Raw genomic sequence first — 22,227 nt, forward strand, 5'->3', positions numbered from 1 at the left:
ATAATGTGAATTTTGGCTCATACCATGTGGGGTAATGTGAATTTCGGCTCATACTGTGTGCTATAATGTGAATTTCGGCTCATGCCGTGTGGGGCAATGTGAATTTCGGCTCATACTGTGTGCTATAATGTGAATTTCGGCTCATACCGTGTGCTATAATGTCAAAGGGGCACCAGTACTAGATAGTATAAGGGGTCCTACTACACTGAAGGACACGCCCCTTTTGAGTGACCACGCCCCTTTTCCGGAGCGATAATTGCTATCTGCACTCTTTCATTCCACCTTCACAAATTCAACTTCGACCACTGCACCTACATACACATACATACACACCCTGACATCTTTATATGCAGTGACACCGGTGGTGTCTGCACATACTTTCCTTTTGTTTTGTTTTTTTATTATCATTTTATTAATTTACTATTTTTATAAAAAAAAACAAATTTGTTTTTTTGGGGGGGGGGGGGGGCGCCATTATTGATCTTGCCCTGGGCTCCAAAAACCCTAGTTACGCCTCTGCTTGGGACGGGCTCCCAGCATCCACTACGGACTACGAGAAAATAAGATTTTACTCACCGGTAAGTCTTTTTCTCGTTGTCCGTAGTGGATGCTGGGAACTCCGTAAGGACCATGGGGAATAGCGGCTCCGCAGGAGACTGGGCACAACTAAAGAAAGCTTTAGGACTACCTGGTGTGCACTGGCTCCTCCCTCTATGACCCTCCTCCAGACCTCAGTTAGGATACTGTGCCCGGAAGAGCTGACACAATAAGGAAAGGATTTTGAATCCCGGGTAAGACTCATACCAGCAACACCAATCACACCGTATAACTCGTGATACTATACCCAGTTAACAGTATGAAATATAACTGAGCCTCTCAACAGATGGCTCAACAATAACCCTTTAGTTAAACAATAACTATATACAAGTATTGCAGACAATCCGCACTTGGGACGGGCGCCCAGCATCCACTACGGACTACGAGAAATAGATTTACCGGTGAGTAAAATCTTATTTTCTCTGACGTCCTAGTGGATGCTGGGAACTCCGTAAGGACCATGGGGATTATACCAAAGCTCCCAAACGGGCGGGAGAGTGCGGATGACTCTGCAGCACCGAATGAGCGAACTCTAGGTCCTCCTCAGCCGGGGTATCAAACTTGTAGAATTTAGCAAATGTGTTTGACCCCGACCAAGTAGCTGCTCGGCAAAGTTGTAAAGCCGAGACCCCTCGGGCAGCCGCCCAAGAAGAGCCCACCTTCCTAGTGGAATGGGCTTTTACAGATTTAGGATGCGGCAGTCCAGCCGCAGAATGTGCAAGTTGAATCGTGCTACAGATCCAGCGAGCAATAGTCTGCTTTGAAGCAGGCGCACCCAACTTGTCGGACGCATGCAGGATAAATAGCGAGTCAGTCTTTCTGACTCCAGCTGTCCTGGAAACATAGATTTTTAGGGCCCGGACTACGTCCAGCAACTTGGAGTCCTCCAAGTCACGAGTAGCCGCAGGCACCACAATAGGCTGGTTCAAATGAAACGCTGAAACCACCTTTGGGAGAAATTGGGGACGAGTCCTCAATTCCGCCCTATCCATATGGAAAATCAGATAAGGGCTTTTACAAGACAAAGCCGCCAATTCTGACACACGCCTGGCCGAAGCCAAGGCCAACAGCATGACCACTTTCCACGTGAGATATTTTAGTTCCACGGTTTTAAGTGGTTCAAACCAATGCGACTTTAGGAAATCCAACACCACGTTGAGATCCCAAGGTGCCACTGGGGGCACAAAAGGGGGCTGAATATGCAGCACTCCCTTAACAAATGTCTGAACTTCAGGTAGTGAAGCCAGTTCTTTTTGGAAGAAAATCGATAGAGCCGAAATCTGGACCTTAATGGAACCCAATTTTAGGCCCATAGTCACCCCTGATTGTAGGAAGTGCAGAAATCGACCTAGCTGAAATTCCTCCGTTGGGGCCTTCCTGGCCTCACACCACGCAACATATTTCCGCCATATGCGGTGATAATGGTTTGCGGTCACTTCTTTCCTAGCTTTAATAAGCGTAGGGATAACTTCCTCCGGAATGCCCTTTTCCTTCAGGATCCGGCGTTCAACCGCCATGCCGTCAAACGCAGCCGCGGTAAGTCTTAGAACAGACAGGGCCCCTGCTGCAGCAGGTCCTGTCTGAGCGGCAGAGGCCATGGGTCCTCTGAGATCATTTCTTGAAGTACTGGGTACCAAGCTCTTCTTGGCCAATCCGGAACAATGAGTATAGTTCTTACTCCTCTCCTTCTTATTAGTCTCAGTACCTTGGGTATGAGAGGCAGACGGAACACATACACCGACCGGTACACCCACGGTGTTACCAGAGCGTCCACAGCTATTGCCTGAGGGTCCCTTGACCTGGCGCAATTTCTTTTTAGCTTTTTGTTGAGGCGGGACGCCATCATGTCCACCTGTGGCCTTTCCCACCGGTGTACAATCATTTGGAAGACTTCTGGATGAAGTCCCCACTCTCCTGGGTGGAGGTTGTGTCTGCTGAGAAAGTCTGCTTCCCAGTTGTCCACTCCGGGAATTAGCACTGCTGACAGTGCTAACACATGATTTTCCGCCCATCGGAGAATCCTTGTGGCTTCTGCCATTGCCATCCTGCTTCTTGTGCCGCCCTGTCGGTTTACATGGGCGACCGCCGTGATGCTGTCTGACTGGATCAGCACCGGCTGGTGTTGAATCAGGGGTCTTGCCTGACTTAGGGCATTGTAAATGGACCTTAGTTCCAGAATATTTATGTGTAGGGAAGTCTCCTGACTTGTCCATAGTCCTTGGAAGTTTCTTCCCTGTGTGACTGCCCCCCAACCTCGAAGGCTGGTATCCGTGGTCACCAGGACCCAGTCCTGTATGCCGAATCTGCGGCCCTCTAGAAGTTGAGCACTCTGCAGCCACCACAACAGCGACACCCTGGTCCTTGGAGACAGGGTTATCAGCCGATGCATCTGAAGATGCGATCCGGACCACTTGTCCAACAGATCCCACTGAAAGATCCTTGCATGGAACCTTCCGAATGGAATTGCTTCGTAAGAAGCCACCATCTTTCCCAGGACTCGCGTGCAGTGGTGCACCGACACCTGTTTTGGTTTTAGGAGGTCTCTGACTAGAGATGACAACTCCTTGGCCTTCTCCTCTGGGAGAAATACTTTTTCTGTTCTGTGTCCAGAACCATCCCCAGGAACAGTAGACGCATTGTAGGAACCAGCTGCGACTTTGGCATATTCAGGATCCAGCCGTGCTGTTGTAGCACTTCCCGAGCTAGTGCTACACCGATCAACAACTGTTCCCTGGACCTCGCCTTTATAAGGAGATCGTCCAAGTACGGGATAATTAAAACTCCCTTTCTCCGAAGGAGTATCATCATTTCGGCCATTACCTTGGTAAATACCCTCGGTGCCGTGGACAGACTAAACGGCAACGTCTGGAATTGGTAATGACAGTCCTGTACCACAAATCTGAGGTACTCCTGGTGAGGAGGGTAAATGGGGACATGCAGGTAAGCATCCTTGATGTCCAGTGATACCATGGAATCCCCCTCGTCCAGGCTTGCAATCACCGCCCTGAGCGATTCCATCTTGAACTTGAACCTTCTTATATAAGTGTTCAAGGATTTTAAATTTAAAATGGGTCTCACCGAACCGTCCGGTTTCGGTACCACAAACATTGTGGAATAGTAACCCCGTCCTTGTTGAAGGAGGGGTACCTTGATTATCACCTGCTGAGAATACAGCTTGTGAATCGCCTCCAGCACTGCCTCCCTGTCCGGGGGAGCTGTCGGCAAGGCAGATTTGAGGAAACGGCGAGAGGGAGACGTCTCGAATTCCAGCTTGTACCCCTGAGATACTACTTGTAGAATCCAGGGATCCACCCGTGAGCGAGCCCACTGGTCGCTGAAGTTCTTGAGACGGGCCCCCACCGTACCTGGCTCCGCCTGTGGAGCCCCAGCGTCATGCGGAGGAAGCGGGGGAGGACTTTTGTTCCTGGGAACTGGCTGTATGTTGCAGCTTTTTCCCTCTACCTCTGCCTCTGGGCAGAAAGGACGCGCCTCTAACCCGCTTGCCTTTCTGGGGCCGAAAGGACTGTACTTGATAATACGGTGCTTTCTTTGGCTGTGAGGGAACATGGGGTAAAAATGCTGACTTCCCAGCTGTCGCTGTGGAAACGAGGTCCGAGAGACCATCCCCAAACAACTCCTCACCCTTGTAAGGCAATACTTCCATGTGCCTTTTAGAATCTGCATCTCCTGTCCACTGCCGAGTCCACAATCCTCTCCTGGCAGAAATGGACATTGCATTAATTCTAGATGCCAGCCGGCAAATGTCCCTCTGTGCATCCCTCATATATAAGACTACGTCTTTAATATGCTCTATGGTTAGCAAAATAGTATCCCTGTCAAGGGAATCAATGTTATCTGACAGGGAATCAGACCATGCTGCTGCAGCACTACACATCCATGCCGAAGCAATAGCAGGTCGCAGTATAGTACTTGAGTGTGTATACACAGACTTCAGGATAGCCTCCTGCTTTCTATCTGCAGGCTCCTTTAAGGCGGCCGTATCCTGAGACGGCAGTGCCACCTTTTTTGATAAGCGTGTGAGCGCCTTGTCCACCCTAGGGGATGTCTCCCAGCGTAACCTATCCGTTGGCGGGAAAGGGTACGCCATTAGTAACCGCTTAGAAATCACTAATTTCTTATCCGGGGAACACCACGCTTCTTCACACAATTCATTTAACTCATCAGATGGGGGAAAAGTTACTGGCTGCTTTTTCTCCCCAAACATAATACCCTTTTTTTTGTGGTAACCGGGTTAATGTCAGAAATGTGCAACACATTTTTCATTGCCGTAATCATGCATCGGATGGCCCTTGTGGATTGTACATTTGTCTCATCCTCGTCGACACTTGAGTCAGACTCCGTGTCGACATCTGTGTCTGCCATCTGAGGTAGCGGGCGTTTTTGAGCCCCTGATGGCCTCTGAGACGCTTGGGCAGGCACGGGCTGAGACGCCGGCTGTCCCAAAGCTGTTACGTCATCGAACCTTTTATGCAAGGAGTTGACACTGTCGGTTAATACCTTCCACATATCCATCCACTCTGGTGTCGGCCCCGCAGGGGGCGACATCACAACTAACGGCTCCTGCTCCGCCTCCACGTAAGCGTCCTCATCAAACATGTCGACATAGCCGTACCGACACACCGCACACACACACACACACACACACACACACAGGGAATGCTCTGACTGAGGACAGGACCCCACAAAGTCCTTTGGGGAGACAGAGAGAGAGTATGCCAGCACACACCAGAGCGCTATATAACAGAGGGATTTACACTATACTAAGTGAATTTTTCCCCCAATAGCTGCTTATTATCACAATTCTGCACCTAAATTTATGTGCCCCCCCTCTCTTTTTTACCCTTTCCGTAGTGTATACTGCAGGGGAGAGCCTGGGGAGCGTCCTTCCAGCGGAGCTGTGAAGAAAAAATGGCGCTGGCTGTGCAGAGGAAGATAGTCCCGCCCCTTCAGCGGCGGGCTTCTCCCGCTTTTTTAATAAAAATTATGGCGGGGGATTGGGCACATATACAGTTTAAAACTGTATTATGTGCTTTTTGCCAAGAAGGTATACTAATTGCAGCCCAGGGCGCCCCCCCCCCAGCGCCCTGCACCCACCAGTGACCGGAGCGTGTGGTGTGCTGTGGGAGCAATGGCGCACAGCTGCAGTGCTGTGTGCTACCTTATTGAAGACCGGAGTCTTCAGCCGCCGATTTTCTCCCGGAATCTTCCGTCTTCTGGCTCTGCAAGGGGGACGGCGGCGCGGATCCGGGAACGGACGATCGAGGTCGGGCCCTGTTTTTCGATCCCTCTGGAGCTAATGGTGTCCAGTAGCCTTAGAAGCAGAAGCTAGCTGCAAGCAGGTGGTTTGCTTCTCTCCCCTAAGTCCCACATAGCAGTGAGTCTGTTGCCAGCAGATCTCACTGAAAATAAAAAACCTAACAAATACTTTCTTTATAGTGAACTCAGGAGAGCCCACTAAGTGCATCCAGCTCTGGCCGGGCACAGATTCTAACTGAGGTCTGGAGGAGGGGCATAGAGGGAGGAGCCAGTGCACACCAGATGTAGTACCTAATCTTTCTTTAAAGAGTGCCCAGTCTCCTGCGGAGCCCGTCTATTCCCCATGGTCCTTACGGAGTACCCAGCATCCACTAGGACGTCAGAGAAATATATAATTACACTCACTGCGCCAATTAAATGTGCCCCCCCCCTTCTTTTTTGCCCTCTGTAACCGTGTTCAGCAGGGGAGAGTCCGGGGAGCCAGCTGCAGTGTGCTGTGGAGAAAATGGCGCTAGTTAGTGCTAGAGGATCAAGCTCCGCCCCCTCAGCGGCGGGCTTTGGTCCCGCTCAAATTATTTATACTGGCGGGTTTTTTTTAATATACCACCTCTGCCGTATCTAATCTCTATGCCAGTGTCCCGTGAGGTTAATATTGCTGCCCAGGGCGCCCCCCCCTGCGCCCTGCACCCTTACCGTGCCCGCTGTGTGTGTATTTGTGGGAGCAATGGCGCGCAGTGTTACCGCTGCGCGTTACCTCAGTGAAGATCTGAAGTCTTCTGCCGCCTTTGAAGTCTTCTTTCTTCTTAATACTCACCTGGCTTCAATCTTCCGGCTCTGTGAGGAGGACGGCGGCGCGGCTCCGGGACGAACGGCGAGGGTGAGACCTGCGTTTTGACCCTCTGTAGCTAATGGTGTCCAGTAGCCTAAGAAGCAGAGCCTATCATTTAAGTAGGTCTGCTTCTCTCCCCTCAGTCCCACGATGCAGGGAGCCTGTTGCCAGCAGCGCTCCCTGAAAATAAAAAACCTAACAAAAGTCTTTTTCAGAGAAACTCAGGAGAGCTCCCCTGCAGTGCACCCAGTCTCCTCTGGGCACAGGATCTAACTGAGGTCTGGAGGAGGGGCATAGAGGAAGGAGCCAGTGCACACGCATTCTAAAGTCTTTAGAGTGCCCATGTCTCCTGCGGAGCACGTCTATACCCCATGGTCCTTGTGGAGTCCCCAGCATCCTCTAGGACGTAAGAGAAAATGGATTAGCCAGATGTGAAGGAAATTGTTTAGATAATATAGGCCATAGAATTATTTTGAAGGTATTTCTAGGAAACATAAATCCCGTCTATTGCTATTTACCACAGGTTATGAGTCAGTGCTGTGCTAAGCTTTATATCAGTCACTTACGCAACAGTTTGTGAAGTAGAAGCAAAGTTTATTTGACCTTTCTTGGAATGCCGGCCCCAAGGCAAGTTCTGTTTTAACATGTAGTCACTAAAATCTGTTTTTAAAATAAACTATATTCTGTGAAAGAAAAGGGACAGGAGAATAACATGATACAGAGCAAGGTGCTGCTGCTTGAACTGAGTATTTGTTCATTTACCAATCACTTGTTGGCAAGACAGGGTAAAGAGCATTCAGCAGAAGTAGTGGTGTCAGTTCCCTAGTATCATTACTATTAATAAATGAAGTGGTGAAATATTGTAGTTAGGAAAGTGACTGGGAGGGTACAAACAGGGCTAATCTTAGTCGGCTCATTGTTTCCATGGTATCTCACAGACCAGCGTGAAGAATGTTTGAACCCTGCCAGCTGGCACTGATGTGATGTTACAACAAGGAAATACGTGAGAAAAATAAAAGGTTCAAACTCCCACATTGTAGGGGTTCCGGTATGAATGGTCGACCATGTTATAGTCGACAGTCATTAGGTCGACCACTATTGGTCGACATTGACATGGTCGACATGGACACATGGTCGACACATGAAATGGTCGACACATGAAAGGTCGACACATGAAAAGGTCGACATGAGTTTTTTAACTTTTTTGGGTGTCGTTTTTTGCGTAAAGTGACTGGGAACCCCAATTAGTGCACCGCGTCCCCTCGCATGGCTCGCTTCGCTCGCCATGCTTCGGGCATGGTGCCTTCGCTCCGCTACCGCTTCGCTCGGCACACTTTACCGTTCCAATCGTAGTCCATGTGGATCGTAAAGTATGGAAAAGTTCCCCAAAAGAAAAAAAAGTTAAAAAACTCATGGTCGACCATGTGAACGGATACCCATTGTAGGAAGGAGTGTAGTACGATTGGCCGGCTGTTGGGATCCCGGAGCCCAGCATACAGGCGCCGAGATACCGACCGCCAAAATACAGGCAGCGGGGCGAGCGCAAAAGAGCCCCTTGCAGGCACGGTTGCGCTTCTCCATCCAGCGGTGTCGCATCCAATCACTACTCTAAGAAGCAATGACGTCACTGACAATGGAACCAATCAATTCACTAAGAAGTAGTACCTAAACTGAGAATACAACCTAATGACATAGCTGATTTTAGCATATTGTTTAACTGTTTGATATCACAGGTGCTTAGTGGATTTATACACTTCCTCATAATACTGTATTCAGAAGTTCAATTTAAATGTTTGTACATACAGATGTAGCCATGCTCATGTTTGCTGCGATGTTGCATGCTGAAATACGGCTTGCTATATGGCATCCCTGGCTGCGATTATTCTAAGCTGGCAATTAATTCCTAAAGGAGGTAAGGATGTAGAAGATACTGCATCATTTAAATATGACTAAAGTTTTCCCCACTGCTAATCCCAAGTATATTTGGTGAGTTAACTGTAATGATCAAGCACAGATTTCTAATTTTAAATGCCCTATTTTATTTATGCATGGTTGTCTGATTTAATCTTTTTTGACATTTTCAGTTGTATCAGCTGAATATGTGTCTTACTGTTCTATCACGCCATCAATCCATTCCAGTCAAACTCCTATCCTCCTCTGGCTAGAGATTTTGGTCCAACTGGTGGAGCAAAGACAGGAACTTAGCACAGTTAACCACAAAAATGAACTATCCCTAGGATGTACAGTAGCTGGGAGGTTCCGCAGCAGATACTGGAGTGTTTTTCCTTCATTTCCGATGACACAAGCAGCTCCCATAGGTTTCATTAGGGGCTACTTAAATGTGAAACTGAAATACAAGAGAGCTCTCCAGCCCTGGGAGGGTACACACATCAGGACTGTATTAAGCCTTTGGGGGCCATGAACACTTAAGATTGGGAAAAGGGGGGGGAGAGGCACTCTTCTGTCTCTCCCCCTCTTGTCAGCCCCATAACACTTATTTGTCTACTCCCACAGGCCGCTGTAGTATATTGCAGCCCAGTGGCAGTAGGACATAATGCAGGGAGCTAAGGAAGGCTATAGCCTTTCTACCCAACCCAGTAGTGTGTGCTGGGCTGCGTAGAGTCCAGAATGGCTGCTGACGCTGTGTGGCTTCGGTCTGGTGGACTTACTAAATGGGTGGGTCCCAGAGCACTCGTCCCTGAGCGCCCTCCTTCTCCCTCTTACTCAGGCTATGACACACATAAAACTGTGTCCATGACATAAAGCTATAACTAGGCATTCCCTTACTCATCCCATTTAGAGAGACCAGACATGCATGTATCTGGGAGGAGCTACAAGGATGTTACACAGTGATAAATTGGTAACCTCAAAATTGATATCCATATGCTTATATCATAGGAATTTGCATATTTTCCTTAATCAAGTATTGATTAATGCCATGATTATTATACTGAAGAGTACATCGTTTTTATCTCCCTTCCACCCTCCTTATTTTTATTTGTACTCACCTAAGATTCTTTAATTTGTTGCTGTGTCCCACTTTGCTTCGTAAGTCTCTTTTATTAACATAAAATTGATAATGATACTATACTTTATAATTTAAGAGTCAAAAGCAATATGATTATATGTGGAAAATAACTTGTCTTGCTATCAGATATTACATTCCCTTTGTATCATACGTATGCGTTTAAAATAGCACCCGTCGGGATCCCGGCGGTCGCAATACTGACACCAAAATTCCTACAGGGGTACAATCCCACTGCCGGAATACCGGTGAGGTAAGTGATTCTCCCTCTGTGGGTGTACATGACACCCATAGAGGGAGAATAGAACCTCTGGCGAGAACAGCGAGCCACCGTGCCTGCAGCAAGCCCGCAAGAGGCCTCGATGCACTCACCCCGTTGCCGGCACTCTGGCGGCCGGGATGCCGCTGTCGGTAAAGTGACAGCTGGCATCCCATACGCCGGGATCCCATACCGATCCCATATCAGAACAGCAGGTCAGACACATAGGCATACCATAAATATAGCATTTATACACATTTGACCAATGCAGATGGAAACATGTTACTATACTATTTTTAGGTGTTACAAGAAAACAGTTCAAGGAAACATTTAACACAGAACACTAGACTTATCTAGGTCACGAGTCAGATATTATCCAGGCTTTAATGGTGAATTCAAACAAAAACTCATTTATTCTGCATATTTTTTTTAAAAAAATTAATATTATTTAGCAATGATTCGGACATTTTCACAATAGAAATAAAAAAACTTCTGTGTCATTTTTGTCTATAAAGCCTAGTAGCTTTCTTCATACATAACGAATTGATTACTTTTACTCATGTCAATGTTTCCTTAAAAGCAGAAATAAGCACCTCAACTGTACTGATTTACCGGGCAGTGCTGTATCACAAACCTCAAAATTGGCACGTTTGAACTGAAATAGATGAATCTTTGCCTAAAAGACCAAAACTATTAGTCAATATACACTGAGCTAGGAGAAAAGTGAAATTTGTAATGTGTGACAGTCTGAGCCATGTACATATATACCTTTCTCAAACTACACTGCTCAGTAAAAAAAAAAAAATACATACATACATGATAACATGTGTGCATAACAAACTTGCCAACTTTTGCATGTCTCGCTCTGGGAGGCAGGTGGGTGAGACAGGTGCGGAACACTACAAATCACATTATCAACAAAATGAGGCAATTCGTAGTCATCAAGACCCGCATTGCGCCTACTTCACAATCAGTCTTTGGGATTCGAGGGAATTTGCCCACTTTACCAATAGATGGGAGACTTTCCCCCAAATTCGGGAGTCCCAGAGCTTTCGTCGGGACAGTGGGCAAATATGTAACAAGAATAAGTGAGATAACTTGCTCCTAGCATTCAGTTAACATACAAGGAGTGTGCAATAAGTTTCCGGATGTGCAGTGCATAGGTAGAGTAGACACGATCTGACTGTCTGGTTGTGAACTGTAATCTCTGACTAAAGTTCTTGTGAAATGTCAAGGCATAGAACCATACATAAGCAGCACTGCACACCAAAGAAGTCAGTGTCATGTTCACTTCCTTCATAAACTCATTATGGAGCCCAACAGAGGCCACTGGAAAGCCATGATCTTCTATGACTACAAGAGTGGTCTGTGACAGCAGGAGAGTTTTGGCTGACTGCAAGTTGCTTTTGTGGACAAGGCACCTTCCCAAACCACTGTGTTTGAGTGGTCTGCAGAACTTTGATGCAGGAGACGTTCCCTAGACGATGACGAGTGCTACAGCCGACTGTGTCCACCGCCACCGAGAACAACATTGCTGCTGTGCGGGCCATAGTTGAGGAAGACGCCAGGGTGACTGTGGCCCAGTTAGAGAAGGAGAAAGACATCTCATTGGGATCCATCTGCTTGATATCCAATGAAAAGCTTGGCCTGAGCAAGGTTTCTGCACACTGGGTGCCCCATTAGCTGACTTGAGAGTAGGAGGAGACTCAGGTGATTTGGTGCCACAACATGCTGGCCAGGTTTGATGGCGATCACTCAAACTATGTCTGGGAGATCAGTTGCTATGAATCCTGGATCTACAGTTTCGACCATAGGACCAAACAACAGTGGGCTCAGTGGAGCCCACATGGAGGTGCGTGACCACGAAAATTCCGACGTAAGCGCAGCGTGGTCAGCCAGATGGTAACTGTTTTTGTGGCCAAGACTGGTCATGTAGCTACCATACCACTCTTGCAGCAGCGCACCGTCACTTGGGGATGGTACATCAAACAATTCCTGCTGCAAGTGCTGGAAGACATTTCCAGGTGCGGTCTAAGAACTACCACATATGGGAGCATCATGGGAGATGGAGTGCTACCATAAGAGTCATATACTGAATGCAGAAAGGAAAAGGCAAGCATATACAATGACAGAAGATCTATCTTGAATTGAGCTACACTCAGTATAAAAAAACAGAATAACGGTAAAACACACCTCCCATGTCATAAAGACATTTTATAACTCTCAGGATTAATCATTAGAAACAGAGGTAATATTGTGCAGTGTTTAAGCCAATAAAGGTTTAATAAATGATAAGCAGAGCACACAGGGCATACTGTAAACTCTGAATCACTTTCAGTATGATAACTTCAAAGTACAACCCTTATCACTGTCACTGTCAGTGTGCTTAGTATGTACCGGACAATGTGCTTAGCATGTACTGAGAAAGACTTTAACAGTCTGGAGATTTGTAGAAAAATATAAATACTGTATAATAATTGTTGGGCTCTATAAAATTTTGTTAGTCTCTCGTATACTCCCCAAAAGCACACATGTAAACACAGTGGTTCCCAATTAGTGAATCTATCTTCACTATATATCTTCACTAATTGGGAACCATTGGAAGAACACTAGCACTGGAGCTAGGCAGAACCTCCTATATATGTTCTCTGGTGAATTCAATTGACCAATAATTGGTTTTTATTATATACTCAGTGAGGCCGATTTAGACAGCAGCGATCAGGTCTGAACTGCGCCGGTGCTGCAGTGCGCCAGCGTATGGCAGACAGCCGATGGCTGTTGTAGCCCTGCAATTGCCTCTGCCTGATTGGGCAGGAGGAGGCGGGCCGGCGGTGTTTAGCTGCCGTATAGGGGGTGCGGTCCGAGCAACGCAGGCGTGCCCGTACCGTTGGAGGGGTGGGCACGACGGCTGCGTGACATCACACGCAGCCGATGCGACCCGGGCAGTGACTAATAGCTCCCTGCCAGCGAGCTACTCCTGAAGTACAAAAGCATCGCCGATGTGCGATGCTTTTGTACTTGTACGATGGGGCAGGGACTGACATGCGGGGCGGACTAGCCCTGTGCTGGACGTCCCCCTGCATGTCAGTGTGACTGATAGTAGATGTGCTAAATTTAGCACATCTACGATCAGGTCTGAATTAGCCCCAGTTTTTTTTTTAGAAAACTCATCCTATGAACATTGTCCATGACACCACCTTAGATTATTATACCAATACTGTGACTGAAGCTATATCCCTGATGAAGTCTTTGTGAGTGACGAAACGCGTTGGGTTGTAAAAAGTACAGTTGTGACTCCCAGATCTTCTCTACAAGAGATCAGGGAGAAGGATATTCGGTTGTAACACAGATGAAATGTTATTAATTTGATCATATACAATCATGGTCTTTTATATACTAAAAAAAACGTTTTTAATAAATGTATGAAATGGAAACATTGTACATTTTTTATATTTGTTTATTCATAAACTTCAAGATTACAATAGCAATCTGTTGGGGAGTCAATACACATCTCCTCTGGCGCAGTCTCACTACAACATTGTTTTATTTGCATATATATATATATTTGCATATATATATATACTGTGTGTGTATATATATATATATATATATATATATATATTACATGATTGAGTCATATTATTATGACCATCTCCTACATCTGATGTCGGCAGCGCATGGCCCGTGAAGTACATTACGCATTGTGTGCTGGCTAGGTGGGTATATAAGGTGTGCGATAGGCCGTCTGCACACATAACATTTGTTGCTGTCATGGGTAAAAGGGGCGATTCTCAGAGTTGCAAAAATGGATGATTATTGGCTTTTGGGTTAAGGGCGGCAGTATTTTTGACATAGCGCAGTTTGTGAACTGTTAGCTTGCTGCTGTGGTGAAGGCGCATCGTGACTGGACAAATGGCACCACTGTGAATCACCAACGTGGAAACTGCGGAGCACCACGTGTCATTATATGAGAGGTGAGCGCCGGTTACAAAATTGCATGAGGGCCGACTGACACACTAAAGTGGAGTAGCCCACCGTCAAAATGAACCTGGGGCTACCAGATGTGTGTCTTAACCCCTTCAGTGGTGGGTTGTCCTTGTATAATTCACACTTTTTGATATTTTATTTTATCTCATTGTGTTGTTATAGTTGTCGCCTTTGATCCTCCGCTTATTTTCACATTCAACTCTATGAAACCTACCTCATGGACAAAGTAAACTTTGGCTTTTACATAGATTCCCATACGAACCACAGCACGGACCGCTGCATTCATACCTGGAAGACATATTAAAGGTCTGTTAGTGCAATAATCCCAATAAAAAAAATTCTGCCTAACGTGTCTTAAATTAGATTACTGTACATCTGAGGTATTCAACATTCAGCCCCCCAAATACTACACATTCTGCCATGGGCATTAAGGCATGCCAAAACTGTGGAAGGGTATGCTGGAATGTTTCACTTCACAGCAGCTGGAGAGCTGAATGCTAATACCCCTGGATTACATGTACATTTAAATTACAGTACATTGTATGTTTGTATACAATAAAGAGCAAAAGATTACATTTTTGAATTGTTCTTTACTAGCATTTACGTGCGGCTTCGCACGCATGTATGTCTGTTATTGCTGAATGGAACTAATTTTACAAAGATAGTAGTGGCATCTAATATTGTGATATTAAGTATATTTAATATCATTAATCACAAAGGGGGATATTTACTAAGGTGTGAGTTTATTTAGAAGTGGAGATGTTGCCCATAGCATCAAATTCTACCTATTATCTTCTAGAAGCAGGTAAATAAATGTTAAGTGGAATCTGATTGGTTGCTATGGGCAACATTTCCACTTCTATAAAACCAACACCTTAGTAAATTTTACCCCAAAAATGTCTTTGTAAACAATATTTGCAATTTTTTCTTCAGGAATTAACACAAAAAATGCTTGGGGCTACCAACTTGTGAGTAAGCCACATACTGTAAAGCTGTTCATAGGAGAAGCAGCTGGTCCTGAATTCTACACCTAAAGACCTGAGTGTTTGTCCCTGTGACAGTACACCGCTAAACAATAATCCACTGTTTTCTAATTTTAATGGAAACCACAAAATCCCATTTAAGAGGCAATCAATTTTACAATCCAGTCTAAATTCACTTTAGTCAAACAAATATTATTTTGTAGACCCCCAATTCCGTTGCAACTTAACATACAGTAACAATGAAAGGTTGCAAGTAACATGACCAGCGACACTATGATATGTAGCATTTGTCATGGTGTGCCATCTACTGGATTGACATGTATACTGCAAATTAATGAGTCAAGATAAGATGCCTGATTAGTGATTAATATATAGTTGGATTTTCCTGCAAAATAGATCTTGAGCTATCTAGGTATTTATATCACCCCAAGATACTATTTTTATATACCTTACCTAAGGTGCACAAATCCTTGACCCCCCCCAAAAGATACATTTGTCAAGGGGTTCATTAAACCAAACAGTTACCCAATTGGTGGATCTTTACCGTCAGCCACTGGTGAGAAATACCTCCAGTTTCATTGAAGATGCTATATATTTTCTAAGGAAACTAAAAAGAGTCAGGGGGATCACTCAAGATTCCTTGTCAGTGTTAGGGTCTCCTGCTCTGTGCTGCCACGTCGTCATGGCAACCGGGAGACAAGTGCTAGTGGAGTAACCTGAGCGTAGCTGATACTCCGGTTCGGGTCTTTTGCTGTGCAGTGGTTACAGGCTCTGTGCACGGCAGGGGATCCGGTGCTGGTTTTTGTGCTCACAGTCTGTGAGGTCCGAGTGGGGCGTGGACAGCACCTGCTATATAAACCCTCTTCTCAGGTTAGGCAGATGCTGCTGAATCTTTGTTGGTTAGTCAGTTCCTGAAAGCTAGCTAGTACTGTGTAAACTTTGTATTTGTTTGTTGCTTACTGCAAATAGGCCTTGGGATTTGGTATTACACTCTGCCAATCCAGACCTAGCAGTAAGACTGGAGTCAGTCGTTTAACCTGCTGGGGTTCTTTTGCTACTCTGTGAACCTAGCAAGTTTGCGGCTGTATTCTCAGACTTGCCTGCCAAAATCCTTTCTCACTGTGCAAGGTGTTCAGGTGTCAGTTTAGTGGCAGTAAGCTGAACCAGTGCACTGCAAGTGAGGACTAGAATTGTGGAGACTCTCCTTGTGTCTATTATTCCATCTCTGACCAAGGAGTTTACTGCCACACCCGTTGGTAACCCTTTAGGGTTTTGCTGTTGCCCTTAGCAACAGCGTTTCGGGTTCTCTACGTATTAAATCACTAGATCTTGCTTCTTTCCATCTGAGCATTCCTAATACTAGGGAGACACCCAGTTTCTTAGCCTTTGGGATTCTCTGTTTACTTTGTGTTTATTTTGTTACCCTATCACCTTCTGTGTATGTAAAGTCATATTCCCCAGTCTGTCTGTGAGTTCATTTGTTTTGCATCCCTCACCGTTCAGACACCAGTACATTCCTGCTGGCACTGGTGTGCATAACATATTCAGCAGCCCAATACTCCTGTTGAAATTTTGTGGGAATATGGAGCATACCCCTCAAAATACTTTGCAACAGGTGGTCGATCAGGTGCAGGTCCTGACTCGACAATTTAATGATTTATCCATTCGGGTGGATAGATGGCTGAGAGAGCGCAGGCTTGAAAGGGAGACCGAGGTTTCCTTCTTTCCCAAGGGAACCTCAGACTCTGAGGAATTTTCCGAGGAGCCTATGCAGATTGGGGCTACCCGCCTCTCCTCGCGTGAGAAGACGCGGAGGAGACAGCAGGGGTTATGTTTGTACTGTGGGAATAAAGGTCATGTGGTAGTATCATGCCCAGAAAAGCCGGAAAACTTCAGGGCCTGAGGGTGATGGGAAATATCCTGTCAGGCCAGAAGTCAGAATTTCCCAAGAAGACTTTTATCATTCCGGTGACCTTGAAGATCCTCGGTCAAACTGTCAAGACTGAGGCCTTTGTGGACAGTGGGGCCGACGGGGTTTTTATGGACCGCCAATTCGCCCTGAAACACTCTGTTCCCTTAGTACCCTTGGCATCGGAAATTGAGATTTGTGGGTTAAACGGGGAACCATTATCCCAGGGTAAAATTACCTCTTGCACTAGCCAGATTTCTTTGTCTATTGGAGCCACACACTCTGAAAAATTGTCCTTTTATGTGACTGTCTGTACTTTTGCCCCATTGGTGTTGGGGTTACCCTGGTTAAGGGCCCACAATCCTCAATTTGACTGGGTCTCTGGGGAGATTCTTAGTTGGGGTACTGATTGTTTCAGGAGTTGCTTGAGCCTTCCAGTCAGGCTTTCGCAGCTAAGTTTGCCAGGATGTTATGCAGATTTTGCGGACGTGTTCTCCAAAAGAGTTGCAGAGGTACTACCTCCCCATCGCCCCTATGACTGTGCCATTGATTTGTTACCGAATGCTAAGCTTCCCAAGAGCAGGTTGTACTCCCTGTCACGTCCTGAGACTCAGGCTATGGCAGAGTACATTCAGGAGAACTTGGCTAAGGGATTTATCAGACCTTCACAGTCTCCAGTTGGGTCGGGGTTCTTCTTCGTGGGTAAAAAGGACGGTTCGTTGCGACCCTGCATCGACTTCAGGGAATTGAACCGTATCACGATTAAAAACTCATACCCACTGCTTCTCATTTCGGTCTTGTTTGACCAGCTTCGTACTGCCACCATTTTTTCTAAGATTGACCTACGCGGTGTGTACAATCTAATCCGAATAAGAGAGGGGGATGAATGGAAGACTGCCTTTAATACCCACTCAGGGCATTATGAATATTTGGTGATGCCTTTTGGGCTCTGTAATGCCCCGGCAGTCTTCCAGGACTTCATGAACGATGTGCTCAGGGAATATTTGGATAGATTCTTAGTTGTATACTTAGATGACATCCTAATCTTCTCCCATTCCCTGGAGGAACATCGGAAGCATGTACGCTTAGTCTTCCAGAAACTCAGAGACCATCGGCTTGGGGCGAAGCTGGAGAAGTGCGAATTTGAAGTTCAGCAAATCGCATTTCTAGGATATATTATCTCCCCAGAAGGTTTCCAAATGGAGGGTTCCAAGGTACAGGCAGTCCTGGATTGGGTGCAGCCCACTAGTTTGAAGGCGCTTCAGCGTTTTCTGGGCTTTGCGAATTTTTATAGACGATTTATCGCTGGATTTTCGTCTATAGTGGCGCCCTTGGTGGCACTCACTAAGAAAGGGGTGGATGTTGCTCACTGGTCTTGTGAGGCCAAAGCGGCTTTTGCCCGTCTCAAAAGGGCATTTGTCTCGGCCAAGGTGCTGCGACACCCAGATCCAGAGCGTCCTTTTGTGGTGGAGGTGGATGCCTCTGAGATGGGTATTGGGGCAGTGCTCTCTCAGATGGGGGTGTCTGATAATCGCCTTCATCCCTGTGCTTACTTTTCCCGTAAATTTTCGCCTGCCGAGATGAATTATGACGTGGGTAACCGGGTATTGTTGGCTATTAAGGATGCACTCGAGGAGTGGAGACACTGGCTTGAGGGGGCTAAATTTGTGGTCTCAATTCTCACCGACCATAAGAATTTGGCATATTTAGAGTCAGCGAAGCGCCTCAATGCCAGGCAGGCATGATGGGCTTTGTTTTTTGCTCGCTTTAATTTTTTGATAACATATCTCCCTGGGTCAAAAAACATCAAGGCTGATGCGCTCTCGCAGAGTTTTGCTCCAATCCAGGAGACCACCGAGGAGCCATTGCCCATTGTGTCCCCATCATGTATTAAAGTGGGCATTACCCGGGGGATGCGGTCAGGATGCCGCCGGACGGAATCCCGGCGGTCGAAATACCGACGCCGGAATCCCGACCGCCACAATCCCGACATATTCTCCCTCCGTGGGTGTCCACGACACCCATAGAGGGAGAATATAATAGTGTGCCGAGCGTAGCGAGGCACCGTGCCCGCAGCGTGGCGAGCGAAGCGAGCCCGCAAGGGGCTTCGTTCCGCTCACCACCCCTGTCGGGATTGTGTGGTCGGGATTCCGGCGTCGGTATTTCGACCGCCGGGATTCCGACCGGCGGCAATTAGTACTGATCTCTTACCCAGGACCTCTTGTCATTAGTCCTTAGAGCACAGGAGCAGGCTCCTCCAGACCTTCCGGTAGGTCTTTTGTTTGTGCCTCCTAGGTTAAGACAGCGAGTGTTCCTGGAATTCCATGCCAAGAAGTCGGCAGGTCACCCGGGTATTGCCAGAACTCGGGAGTTGCTGTCTAGGGCGGTGTGGTGGCCCTCGGTGGCTAGGGATGTGGATCAGTCGGTTCGGGCATGTGACATCTGTGCCCGAAATAAGACTCCTAGAGGGGTTCCTGTTGGCCCATTACATCCACTCTCTATTCCATCTAAGCCATGGACCCACATTTCAATGGATTTTGTGGTGGACTTGCCCAAATCCTCTGGGATGACAGCCATCTGGGTTGTCGTTGACAGGTTTTCGAAGATGGCGCACTTCGTTCCATTGGTTGGGCTGCCATCGGCCAGACGCCTGTCTGAATTATTTATGCTGCATGTTGCGCGCCTCCACGGGTTGCCACTTGATGTGGTCTCTGACCGCGGATCCCAGTTTGTGGCCAAATTCTGGAGGGCATTTTGTTCCGATCTCCAGATTTCTGTGAGCTTGTCGTCAGGCTACCATCCGCAGTCTAATGGGCAGACTGAAAGGGTGAACCAGTCCTTGGAGCAGTTCCTCAGGTGTTATGTCTCCAAGTGTCAGACTGACTGGGTTGCTCATCTGTCCATGGCGGAGTTTGCCTATAACAACGCGGCTCACTCTGCTACAGGGATCTCTCCCTTCCTTTGTGTGTATGGGCATCATCCTAAGGCCAATTCTTTTGACCCCCTGGACTCCACGCCTGGTGGTTCCTCTGTGGTTTCGGTCCTTAGAGGTATTTGGAGGAAAGTGAAGAAAGCCCTTGTGTCTGTGTCATTAGTGACCAAAAGGGTTTTTGATAAGCGGAAAAGACCCTGCAGCTTCAAATTAGGGGACTTCGTCTGGTTGTCTACCAAGAATTTGAAGTTGAGACAGCCATCTCATAAGTTAGGCCCCCGGTTCATCGGTCCTTATAAGATCACTAGGGTTATCAATCCGGTGGCATTTCAGTTAGATCTACCCCGTTCTTTGGGTATCAATAAAACATTTCATTGTTCCCTTTTAAAACGGGCGATTAGTAATCCTTCTTCCAGTGGAAGACCTTCCCCTCTTCTGATACGTGGCCAGAGGGAGTTTGTTGTTGAAAGGATTCTTGACTCCAAGATGGTTCGGGGTCGGCTGTCATTTTTGGTGCACTGGAAGGGGTATGGCCCGGAGGAGCGGTCGTGGGTGCGCAGTTGTGATCTTCATGCCCCCAGACTGTTACGCTCTTTCTTCTCGCAGTTCCCCGATAAACCCGGTGGTAGGGGTTCTTTGACCCCTCGTCAGAGGGGGGGTACTGTTAGGGTCTCCTGCTCTGTGCTGCCACGTCGTCATGGCAACTGGGAGACAAGTGCTAGCGGAGTAACCTGAGCGTAGCTGATACTCCGGTTCGGGTCTTTTGCTGTGCAGTGGTTACAGGCTCTGTGCACGGCAGGGGATCCGGTGCTGGTTTTTGTGCTCACAGTCTGTGAGGTCTGAGTGGGGCGTGGACAGCACCTGCTATATAAACCCTCTTCTCAGGTTAGGCAGATGCTGCTGAATCTTTGTTAGTTAGTCAGTTCCTGAAAGCTAGCTAGTACTGTGTAAACTTTGTATTTGTTTGTTGCTTACTGCAAATAGGCCTTGGGATTTGGTATTACACTCTGCCAATCCAGACCTAGCAGTAAGACTGGAGTCAGTCGTTTAACCTGCTGGGGTTCTTTTGCTACTCTGTGAACCTAGCAAGTTTGCGGCTGTATTCTCAGACTTGCCTGCCAAAATCCTTTCTCACTGTGCAAGGTGTTCAGGTGTCAGTTTAGTGGCAGTAAGCTGAACCAGTGCACTGCAAGTGAGGACTAGGATTGTGGAGACTCTCCTTGTGTCTATTATTCCATCTCTGACCAAGGAGTTTACTGCCACACCCGTTGGTAACCCTTTAGGGTTTTGCTGTTGCCCTTAGCAACAGCATTTCGGGTTCTCTACGTATTAAATCACTACATCTTGCTTCTTTCCATCTGAGCATTCCTAATACTAGGGAGACACCCAGTTTCTTAGCCTTTGGGCTTCTCTGTTCACTTTGTGTTTATTTTGTTACCCTATCACCTTCTGTGTATGTAATGTCATATTCCCCAGTCTGTCTGTGAGTTCATTTGTTTTGCATCCCTCACCGTTCAGACACCAGTACATTCCTGCTGGCACTGGTGTGCATAACAGTCAGTGACTTTAGACATGTCAAGCCTATACACAAACAAGCCACACACACAGTGGACACAAGCATGTCGTCAACTCATGACAACTGACTCACTTTACGTTGCTTTACCAATGGAATACATGTCTTTTATGACTGACGTCATCTTGAACAAAAACTACTTCCTATTTATCTACATTTATCTACAAAAGGGACGACGATGGGGGTCAATATGGCCCCGTCATATGCTAACATTTGCATTGTAGCTTATGAAAAGATACACATCAATGGGAACACAAGATACAAGGACAATTTACTATTCTATGTGCACTACATAGATTACTCATATTTTATCTTGTAAGGGGGAGACACTGAATTTCTTTCTTTCATTGACTATTTGAACTCTGCCTGACTCCATTCATTTTAAAATAATTATAGAAGGCCGGCGCTGTGCTGTTACTCTACAATAAATGCATAAGCACTTAGAATAAAAGCAGTTGGTATTATTCAATCCACGGTGAGGCAGCGCTCAACACAGTCTCTAGGTATGAAGCCTGAGGTTTATCTGTTTAGGATGAATCACTGGGTTTCCATATAGGTGCTGAAGTGTGGTGGTGTGTTCTGTAGACATCCGTCCACAATGATGATCATAAAAAGTCCATATCTGGATCCTCCTTTTGGTGGAAGTGAGTGATGGCAATGGCAGTTAATATCCATTTGTTTTAGCCTCATGTTTAGAAGTACACACATCAATTTTTTGGATGTGTATATCTCAAAATGCCAAGTTGAATTGCTCACCAGAATATATAACATCCAGGACCCCTTAAAAGGGGCTTACTGTTTTCTCAACATCTTAGATCAGTGCGGATCACCTCAGATCCTTCTGAAATACCTGCTG

General features: G+C 46.6%; 1 protein-coding gene across 5 annotated transcripts in view; it reads right to left on the reverse strand.

The window, feature by feature from the left end:
• The window catches only part of PFKP (phosphofructokinase, platelet), a 185,923-nt gene that overhangs the window by 151,559 nt on the left and 12,137 nt on the right, over positions 1–22,227 (reverse strand). For all 5 annotated transcript variants that reach the window (XM_063922151.1, XM_063922153.1, XM_063922154.1 and 2 more), the window contains exon 2: positions 14,189–14,262. In XM_063922151.1, the coding sequence (XP_063778221.1) occupies positions 14,189–14,262 (74 nt within the window). The remainder of the gene's footprint in view (positions 1–14,188; positions 14,263–22,227) is intronic.

Source organism: Pseudophryne corroboree, chromosome 5 (genome assembly GCF_028390025.1).
Source record: "Pseudophryne corroboree isolate aPseCor3 chromosome 5, aPseCor3.hap2, whole genome shotgun sequence".
NCBI lineage: Eukaryota > Metazoa > Chordata > Amphibia > Anura > Myobatrachidae > Pseudophryne > Pseudophryne corroboree.